We start from the raw sequence: 11,105 nt of genomic DNA, 5'->3' as shown, positions 1-11,105 counted from the left end.
TGGTAAGTATACTATATTATTTCTAATACCTCCAAGAATATAAATTAAAAGTTTCATGAAGATCGGTTCAGTAGTTTTCGCGTGAAAGCGTAACAAAAAAACTTACACTCACATTTATAATATTAGTAGGGAAGGGGAAGAAAGAGTGTAGGGGTCCAACGGGTCTTCAGCTGCCGAGCGTGAGACTGCGGAGGGCGAAGGTATCAATTTTAACAGGGAAATCTGATCTGAAATTGAAATGGAAGATTTATAGGATTTAGAGGGCGCGCTTATTTCATTCGGTGGTTTGCGCCTTTTTTCAATTCACAAGCAAATCAGAGATTTATAAACCATAAAAATTATGCTGCGCACTACTTAAGAGCTTTTACAGAACACGGAAGCTTGCAGAGTTATTTAAGAATATATAACTTAAACAATTTAAGACATTTGAATAGGAAAAAATACTCGATTGAAGACATGGCTTTATTTTAACTATGAAATTAAATGTTCAAACTATACAAGTAAACAACCATATATGTAAATTCAACACTAAAGATATGGCTGTACGGCGATCTACCTTTGCCTTTTTACTACGGGAAAGAAAAATAACAAAAAAAAAGGATTTTTAAATTGTCTGTACTGCACACTACTGACTTTAGAACTAACTTTAGAATATTAAAATTCTGTGATTTTGGACAACTGTTTGAATCTGTATTCTGTATTTCTGTGTCTTAACACAGAACAAATACGCTCACTAAAATCTGAATTCTAAGCTGGCTACATATTGATGTTTTCTTTTCATTCAACGTTATAATTATACTTGGTGTGAAGACATAATAACTTAACTGGAAAACAATATTTATTTGTGGAAATAGTTATAAATGTATTTCCTTAATTTCTTCTGTTTGGAAAGATTGTCAACGAGAAAGCCATGTTTCAAGTGTTCATATTTTATGTTCTCCTTCCAGCTTCTCTTGGAAGATAAAATAATCATGATTAATTCGGTCTGATTGTTAAACACTAAAGCTTATGGTAGCCGCGCAATATTGAGTGAATCGTTTCATAATGCCGGTTCAGCAAATAAACGTGAAGAACTCTTCTGATATCGAAAGCTGGGAATGGGGCGGAGGATGTGGCAGAGAAACTGTACGCGTAGGGTCTGGGAGCAGTCAGACTTCCTGCAGCAATTCCAGCGGCGATATTTGTCGAATCTGTCATTGCGAAAGCGAAGTGCATAACCCTTTACTAGCACCCTGCTATTGTTCTGGTACGTAAAATCTCATCTGGTATATTTGAATTTGTTACATTCACTTCACTATTAAATTAAAAAGGATTCATTATTAATGTTTGCGGATTAATTCCTTCTAAATTAAGATTGGAAAGATTAATTTTTTGCCATTCATTTGTGATTTATTTTATAAACAGCTGACCATTGTTTATGTAATAATAATTAATAATTTAATGAGCATAACATGTTTATTTATATTACTAAAGCTACATTCCCTTTCATCAATTATTATTGTCTGGTATCATATTACCTAAAGGTGAAGGATAAATGAAAATAACATTAGATTATTATGCATATGACCTATAGTCCAGTCAGTGGTGTGTTTGGCCTTACGAAAGGTGGTGTAGTAATATTTTTTATGTAATGTTGTTTGAGTAAATGCTTACAACACATACAATTTTACAACACCTTTAAATCAAGATCACCCTGATCTTGATGTAAATGGGAAAGAAACAAGATTTCTCTTTATGTAATGATTAACTTTATATTAAAACAAAATGCAATACAAATTAGGGAGTCCATTCCTTCAATTTTATTAGCTTTTTGAAGCTCATATGTATGAATGTATATGGATTTTACATTTCACAGATTTGTGCCTTTTGTGGCTAGCAACTCATGCATGTGGAGCAAAAACATTATTGAATCTCACAATTCTTTGTTTACTTCTCCATACATAATATTAGTAATAATATTAAATTACATCTTATGAGCTTATGATAATATAATAAATTACAACTTTTTTATTTTTAATTTTCAATGATAATTTTTTATTGTACAATTGCTTGAACATTTTGGCTTGCTGTTATCTTTTTTTTTTAATTTAAGCCTGAATTAATGTAGCAGTTCTCCTACTGCCTAAACAGATAAAATAAACCTACCCTGAAAATATCTCTTGTTCATCTAGAATTTGAATATATCTCTGCCAATATGCACTGAGCCAGCGTGGTGGACCAGTTTTAAATCTATTTACTGAAGACAATCAGTAATGAAATCTGACACTAGAAATGTTTCTCTTGTAATAATTATATGTATTGATGCCATGGATAAGATACTTTTTTATGACACTGCTATATATTTAATTAAATAGTCATCTCTCTAGTATGTGTTACGTACATTATTTTCATATTAATAGAATTTATAATTACCACTGAAATTTTGTCCACAGGAAGCCTTAAATATGTGCACCAGAGTTGCCTTCAACAATGGCTAACAGCTTCTGAAACAAGATCGTGTGAACTATGCAAATTCAATTTTATTATGCACACAAAAATTAAACCATTCAGTGAGGTGAGTTTAAAAATGGCATTCACTTGGATGAACATCATAATGATGACTTGGTTAGTACTTAGTAGTAATGCACCATGGCTGCAATGTATCCCTAATAGATCATGATATCATGAACATGATGCATAATATCCATTTTAAAATAACTCTGATATTTAGCAAAGAAGCAAAAAGAGAAAACAATGAATATTCTGAAGAGAATGACAGTTTCCAAATTCAAATGTAAAAAGTGGCCTTGGAATATTCTGAAGAGAATGGCAGGTTCCAAATTCAAATGTAAAAAGTAAAAAGTGGGCTTAGGCAGAGCACATAGCTCAGATAACTCATGGATGTTGAAGGCAAAATTCATATTGAAAAGTTTCTCATAGACAAATATTAATAGCTCATTAGGCTGACAACAGTTTCCTTGGAACCCCAAAGTAACCTTAATATAAGCACTTGAATTAGGGTAACATTCAGTTATACTACTATCTAATACCTAGGAATACCAGTTTAACAGTGATAGAAGGTAATTAAGAATTAATACGTATATCATAAATGTGACTTCAGCACTGAAGACCGCAGATTTTATATCAAATTAGCCATTTTAACATTTAGTCTTTCTGTATTTATATTTTGTTGTGATAAAGCACATTTTAAAGATATATGCAAAATATGGTTATCATCCAATCCTTCAATAATAAATTATTGTAATTTGTACAAAGGATATTGATATTTCAACCTGGTTTTTATATGTAGAGCTCTGCTTTTGTACACTTAATTTAATTACTTATGCCATAAAACTTATGAATTTTTAAAATAATTTATATTTGAACTTCCAGTCATAAAAAAATCTTAATGTTTTATTCAAGATTTTATTGATAAAGGCATATTTATTGATCAATTCATTAAACACTTAAATAATTAATTTGTGAATTTATTATCGTCCATAATAATTTCAATCCCCAATTTTGCCTTTTGCCTCTAAACATGAATTGAGGGTTGACAACATAGCACAAGTAAAGAAATAAGACTAAGTACACATAGTTTTTATGTTTGTTTCAGTGGCGTTTATTAGAAATGTCGGGAGTGGAGAGGCGTCGGCTATGCTGTGCTGTGCTGTTTCACTGTGTGGCGGCACTCTGTGTGATGTGGTCACTGTTCGTGCTGATAGAGCGTGCAGTCGAAGAGGTCAATCGGGGGCTTATTGGTAAATAACATTTCACTTTTTAAGAACCACTTTGCCGCCGTGAAAGTTATTTAGAATAGAAAATGAAATAAGCATTTGTTTTAGAAACATTTAGGTGTGCCTTTAGATCAATGCCATTCGGGAATGAAAACTTAAAGCGATAGAATAAAAATTCTAGCGCCAATTTTTCTTGATTACTACAGTATGTAATGTATAATGACGCTCATTCTGTTGCACATAAACTCTAAACTAAACTTATAAAGTTATAATGACTCAATTAGTTTCTCTGAGAGTAACATAAACTGTTTCATAATGTTGTTTATTTAAATTGATAGCTCAATTTTTAGACCTACAGTTAAATCCTTAAAAAACAACATTGCAAAAATCACTATGTACCTTTCTTCGGACAGCAGTTGAAATCAAACCAAGGCCAACAAGATGAGATAAAGTAACTGCAAACTGTGCCCAATTCAGAAACTTTTTGAACAAGTTTTCAACCTGTCTTTATATAAAACGCATAATATACCAGCATTATTTTGCAAGAAGATGAAAGGCAACTTTTTTTTTTAATTGCACTACACATTAGCCCGTGACTGCAATCTCACTTGATGGTAAGTGACGATGCAGTCTAAGATGGTAGCGGGCTAACTTGTTAGGGAGTATGGCAGTTATATTAAACCGATACACCTAAAAGGTTTCTACGCAACATCACACCGGAACGCTAAATCGCTTAGCGGCACGTCTTTATCGGTAGGGGGGTAACTCCCACAAGACAAAAGCTACTTACTAGTTACTTCCAGAATAGTCACTGATGCGGACAGGTCTTATGTAAAAGAATTGCTGGTTAATGTAACGGAGAGACAAAGCTAAATATATTCCGAGCGATAAAAATATCTGTCTACCGAACCATTTAGTATATTTTCGGCTGAAAGTTGTATAGTGGGTTTCTTAAATTTCCGAGGTTACAGTCATTTTTGAGAAGGTTTGGGGGTTCGCAGTCCTCTGCACCCATTAATTGCCCTGGCAGGCAACAGGCAATGGCTGGTGTGACTGACGTGACACTATTGTATTCTTTACTCATATATTACTGGCATGATATCTGTGTGTTGAGTGCGAGATTTTTCATCTATTCGATCGCGTACAAGTTAACTACGATTTGTATTGCGTCGAAAGAGTGTCATCTCAGGTCCCTAGATCACACAGCACTCTGTATCGTCAGAATCGGTTGAACCAAGACAAACAATATGTTTGAAAAAACTGCGTTTTGATTCAAAAATAACCATATTAATATGAGTTTAATAAAGAATGTTGTTTTCAAATCAATCATGTCATTTTATTCGCAGACACTTAAATCTTATCTACTGTACTTGTAAGTCAGTAGGTACTTCTATAATCTATAAATATAGTTATAGATTATATACTTTTCATATCATATTTTTGTTAATTAACTAGTATAAAAACATACGATCCAAGAGCTAGTGGTAAAATTTTAAGAGGTTCTTTATCAATGCTTTTTCAAAACCAAATGCATGACGTTTTATAAATTGTATGTCCAGTTATCTGTCATCTGTGTACCAGACAGTAGAACCGTAAATCAAAACGGATGGTTCTATATCAACGCAATATTTACCGAAAACCAAATAACTTATACCCTACGCGATAAGCAGCGGCGTGCAAAGGGTTTTGACCAGTGTAGACCTCAAGCAGCAATGAAAGCAATGGAGAATCCTCCTATACGAGTTATGCAGAATTTTTACGCAAGGCAATGCTTTTGTGCATGTATGAAGCACCTAGTGAGCGAAATGCGACAGCGTGAGTTTGACTTTACGGTCAGTGAGTGCGCATACGAGCTTGATACAATTATGTATTTATTGCTCTACACTGAACTCCACAGATTCCACAGAATTAAGAACATACAGAACCCTCATTCATTCATTATTGCATACAGTGCATTATGTCCAAAAACAGTAAAAACGCCCCGCGCACGCCTTCACTTCACACCTGCGGAATGTTACTGGTTCACAATTTTTTTCCCATTTTCCCATTTTATAATAAACGTTTCGAACATTAGAGGAAGGTAAAATAGTTACAAAATAGTATGAAGTGACTATCCGCCGGTTCGCGAAATACTACTGAATTTAAGTGGTTTTTGGATGCTTCAGAATCATTCGGTGTACACGATTTATGGATGTTCTCAATTCTATGGGCGAATCATAATAATATTAAAATTATTTAATAATGTACCACATTATTTTATTATTAAATAATTTTTGTTTAAAAAAACCCAAAAAAAAAAACTATTTTACTGTACCATCTGCTCTGTTTCTGTTGAAATTATTTGTGTTTTTGTAATTTTTATGCGGATGAGAGATTGCAAAGTTTAAGGTTGTTGTACATTTATGCATTATTTCAGCGTGGCCATTCTGGACGAAGCTAGTGGTTGTGGCGGTAGGATTCACCGGCGGCGCGGTGTTCATGTACATTCAGTGCCGTCAGTACTTACATCTGTGCAACCGCTGGAGGGCCCATAACAGGTTAGCTCTACTCAAATTATAAATGCGGAAGTAGTTTACGGCCCCTGAAAAATGCACGGTTAACAGGATCTCTTACTCCTGTGAAACAGCTGGTGGGCTCGTCCATTATAAAGGCAGAATTAATGTATGGCCCGGAGAGTGACGTATGCCCGTTTTCACTAACGACGGAAAAGGTAATGCCTAAGTAACGCCAGATCAAAGGCACTAGGCATACATTTACTTTCACCAATCGATTTTCACTTGGCAACTCATGTAACCTAACTTGTCTATGATTCTTGCCACAAGTTGTGGTATTTTGTGTTTGTATAATCATATTTTTCATTTTTCGTATAGATTTAAAGTTATTAAAACGAATCTTATTTATATTTTTTTCATCTGTCCAGTGTCAATTTATGAGTTCCCTAAACTTAACGATCCGCCGAGTTGGTGTCGTAACTTTAAACATCTGATTTGATCTCACATAAGAGATCGTGAAACGTTTTTTTTTCTAGAAATCACCTAAATCATTAGGAATCCGATTAAGGATATTCCTAGGTTTAGTGAAAACTGGCATTAGGCTAGTTTTTATGTCATGAAATAGATTTAATGAATATATTTTACTTAGATCTCTAAAAAGAGGTGAAAGCCTAGTTCAGCATCCGTTATAGGGACCGGATGCGTACTACCAACTTTTCGTAGTTATGTGCGTTTTATACTATTAAATATTGCTTGCTTTAAGAGTTAGTGAACATATATATCGAAGGAAACCTGCATGCCTGAGAGTTCTCGATGAAGTTTCTTAACTCTACGTATTTCTGGCTTAAAAGAAAGCCGCAGAATTTGATACACAAGTGATATCTACAATGCAATCTTAGGTTGTCAACCTGTAATTAGGTTTATAAACCCGGTCGTATAATTATTGATAATATTTATCGACATTTCTTTTGTTTCAAGTATAAACAAGCCAAGGTTGTCAAACTTGCTAAGTGGGTCTTTAGTATTGTTTATACAATAAAAACACCCACCTTTGTAAACAGAGTTTGGAATTGTTCGTGATTCACTGAATTTTACATTGCCTTTGTTGCCTGCAGCTATCTAGCTTATTGGAATTTTCGTTAGAGATAATTTTTTTCATTCAATTGTATAGTATTCAAAATTGATACCCCAAAGGGGGTCGCCTTAGGGCCCACGAGAGACTCGACGGGGATTACGTTGGCGTGAAAGGAATATGGGGTTCCACTTAAACTTATCCGGTTTCGATAGTCATGAACAGAAAGGTTGGCTTGACTTTTGTAAAATTTTATCGCTCGTGGTGGCGAGACACACAATAAGAAAACTAGATACAATTTATTTACTCTGAAAGTATTGTTTACCAAACTTGGTTGCAAAAATGAACAAGCAAAAACAGTTTCTGTTTGTACCATAGATAAAGCACCAAAGATGGGTTGCGGTCAATTATAACAGCTTCCACCATATGCGAAGTTTCCCGCCCTTTTATTTACCGTATATATACACCTGGCATTGGCTAGTCTGTGTAAAGCCCGAAGAAAAAAAATGCGAAAGTGTTTTTGTTTGTCTTTATTTCACGCCTTTAAAGATCAACCAAACAACTTGATTTTTGGCATAGAGTTAGTTGAAAAAGCGAAGAGTGACATAGGGTACTTTTTATCCCAGCGAAACAAACTGTACCCACGGGATTTGTAAAAAAACGTTATAAACGCGGGCAGTAGCTAGTCTGCGAAGAGTAACATAGGGTACTTTTTATCCCAGCGAAACAAACTGTACCCACGGGATTTGTAAAAAACCGTTATAAACGCGGGCAGTAGCTAGTCTGCGAAGAGTAACATAGGGTACTTTTTATCCCAGCGAAACAAACTGTACCCACGGGATTTGTAAAAAACCGTTATAAACGCGGGCAGTAGCTAGTCTATATATATAAAAGAGAAAGTGTGTGGGTATGTTCCGTATAGGCTCCGAATCGGCTGGACCGATTTCAATTAAACTTTCAGGGCATCTCCGGTTTGACCTGGCGAGTAATCCTGTAAAGTTTGGTGACGATCGGAGCACTCCTATTTTTGAATTTTAGCTTGTTGGGTGTACATGGGTGTAGATAATGATCTTCACCCGCTCGAGAAGAGAATAGAACAGAATGAATACGGAGATTAATAAATGATTTAATATATTATGAGACTTAAATTAAAAATTTAATGATGTAAGTTTATTGTTTGAATAGAATAAAGCAAAATCTAGCCCGTCGAAGCGGGCTGGGTACGCTAGTATACTATAAAGAAAATGTAATGCCAGGATACTCCTCATCCAAAACGCCCCGGAGAAGATTCCGATATCGGGCTCGCCGCCGATGCGCTGCAAGCGTCGCGAGCGCAGCACGAGCGGCCAGGTGGAGGCTCGCATCGAGCAGCCGCCGCCGCCAGTCGACTACAGCGTGGAAGACGAGAGCGGCGGCTTCGAGACCTACCGCGCCAACCCGCACCGTCGCCTGTCCGCGCTGGCCGACGCGCGCCTGCGCCGAGAACGCACGCCCGCCGACGCGCGTCGCTCGTCCGACACGCGCTTGGCGCCCGCGCCGCCGCCCGACGCCGCGCCGCCGCCGCTAGAGGTATTTATTTTAATCCATTAACGGCCGACTGGCGCAGTGGGCGGCGAACCTGCTTCTGCGTCCAAGGCCGTGGGTTCGATTCCCACAACTTGGGAAATGTGTGCTGAAAATGATTGTTTTCCAGCGTCTGGGTGTTTATCCGTATATTATAAGTACTAGCTGACCCGTGCAACTTCGTTGAACAAAATCGGTTGTTACCGGAAAACACAAATAAAATTACATTTTCTAAAAATGAATCCTAGCTAGATCGAATGATCGCCCCAAAAACCCCTGTATACTAATCGTGAAAATCGTTTGAGCCGATTCCGAGATTCCAATTATATATATACAAGAATTGCTCGTTTAAATATATAAGATTTATGTGTATTATATTCATAAAAATATTCAACAGCTATCTTAGTACCCATAACACAAGCTACTAACACAAACTGCGCCAATCGGTCGTCAATTTACACGTTGTATAACGAGATACACATGTTCTATGCAAATGTGGCTCCATGTATCGTGACATCTTAAGCAGTGGGGTGCACAGGGTTTCTGACTAGGGTATGCATAAAGCAGGTACATGACATAAAATGGAAAAATTCCCCTCCAACACGAGTTATATACAATAATTTGGGTATGCAGTGCTTTTGGGCATGTATGAAGTGCACATCGCTGATCTTAAGTGGGGTGATTTTTTGTAATAGGGCGGCGTGTACCACATCAACGTGGACCCGCTGGAGGCCGACATCCGTTCGCTGCTGGCGCTGGAGGCGCGGCGCCAGGCTCGGGCCGCTCGCTCGCTTCCCAACCTGCGCGCCTCGTGCGAGAGCCTGCTGCCCGCGCCCGCCACGCCACTCGCGTCCGCGCCGCTCGCGTCCACGCCCCTCGCGCCCGCTCCGCCCGCGCCCGCGCCGCCACCCTCCTGAGGCCGCGCCGGCCTCACGCTCTACCCCGACGACACGGTTTACTAGCGAACCGGCCCGCGCCCATCGCGCTGCGGGACCTACGAGATCTCCACCAAGTTATAGTGCGGGACGCGATCGCCGACCCTTATGTGACATTCGACGCATCCGCGATGCGCTCGATTTTACGTACGAAAGGTGAAGTGGCGCGTTGAAACGATTGGACGTTTGTGGCGATCGAAAACGGAGACTGTACGAAGGAGAATTGTGCTGTGATTGAAACTTTGTCAGGTAGGAGTGACTCGGAACGCTCGACGCTGCTTTTATACTGATGCCTGTAGCTGACTTAATTGGTTCATCACCTTGAGCGTGCTCTTCTGGCTCGTGTCAAATTATCACCGCCATACATTGTGGTGGTCGTACGGAGCTAAAACTATTTAACTAATTCGAAAGATATAGTATTACAGATTACACATTTAAATATGTAGGCGATAAATGCTGTGAGATTTAATTTAATACCTAAGTGTGACAGAATAATAGTTTGGGAGTATTCAATTTGATACTAATATAATAACTACATGTTCTTTCCTTAAACAGTAATTAATAATAGAAACGTTAGTCACATTGCGAAGTAACTGTCATTTTATCAATACAATACCAGTACAGTCATATTATGTAAGGGAATCGACATGACTTTGCCGCTATTATTAGAATAATGTTAACCGTCATCATAGTTATTACTTTACATACTTGTTATATACAGATGTTCCAAAGACAAGGGGTTCTAACACTATCAGATGATACTCGTTTTATGCAGATTTCGCCTTGTTCTGAGTTATCTTATGCCACTATTTAGTTTTTCAAAAAAATAATGAATCCCTCTGACTTTGAGAATCCAGGGACCCTCATGTTTTCCTTTAGCTTACAGCCGCAAGCACCTTATACCCTTTTCGCTCATGGCCGTTGTGACCTAACTTCCTGACTTTGTCAATAAAACTGCTTTTCGACTATAGATATGCTAAGCGGTATAGCTGAGGATGCGTAAGATATTTTTATTACTGGGTACTAGATTGCAAGAAAATAAAGCTAGTTCTCTGTCCAAGAATTCACCCGTAGGTACTATTTGCGTCGTCTGTATTCGTAATTCCCTACTAATATTATAAATACGATAGTTTCTGTTTAGGACAACCCAACGAACACTTCGCATTTAAAATATCAGTAGTTATTCTAAAACTCACAATATATGTTTAGACTCAATGTTACTAGCAGACGTATTCAAATTCTGTTATCACGCTACACAAAATTATTGACTAGAACCTACTAACCCTTTTACAGTGATTATATATCCTCTATTATCTATATCAAGTAT

At 37.4% G+C, this 11,105-nt stretch overlaps 1 protein-coding gene across 1 annotated transcript; it reads left to right on the top strand.

Moving 5' to 3' along the window:
- Positions 1–704: 704 nt before the first annotated feature.
- Positions 705–9,760, top strand: LOC120626025 (E3 ubiquitin-protein ligase MARCHF8-like). Its single transcript, XM_039893305.1, has 6 exons — positions 705–1,246; positions 2,433–2,554; positions 3,596–3,740; positions 6,133–6,253; positions 8,537–8,849; positions 9,539–9,760. The coding sequence occupies exons 1-6, from the start codon at positions 1,045–1,047 to the stop codon at positions 9,758–9,760; spliced, it is 1,125 nt and encodes a 374-aa protein (XP_039749239.1). The 5' UTR covers positions 705–1,044.
- Positions 9,761–11,105: the final 1,345 nt, after the last annotated feature.

Source organism: Pararge aegeria, chromosome 8 (assembly GCF_905163445.1).
Source record: "Pararge aegeria chromosome 8, ilParAegt1.1, whole genome shotgun sequence".
Classification (NCBI taxonomy): Eukaryota; Metazoa; Arthropoda; class Insecta; order Lepidoptera; family Nymphalidae; genus Pararge; species Pararge aegeria.
Note: the sequence above shows the minus strand (reverse complement) of the source record. Positions and strands in the feature narration are given on the sequence as shown.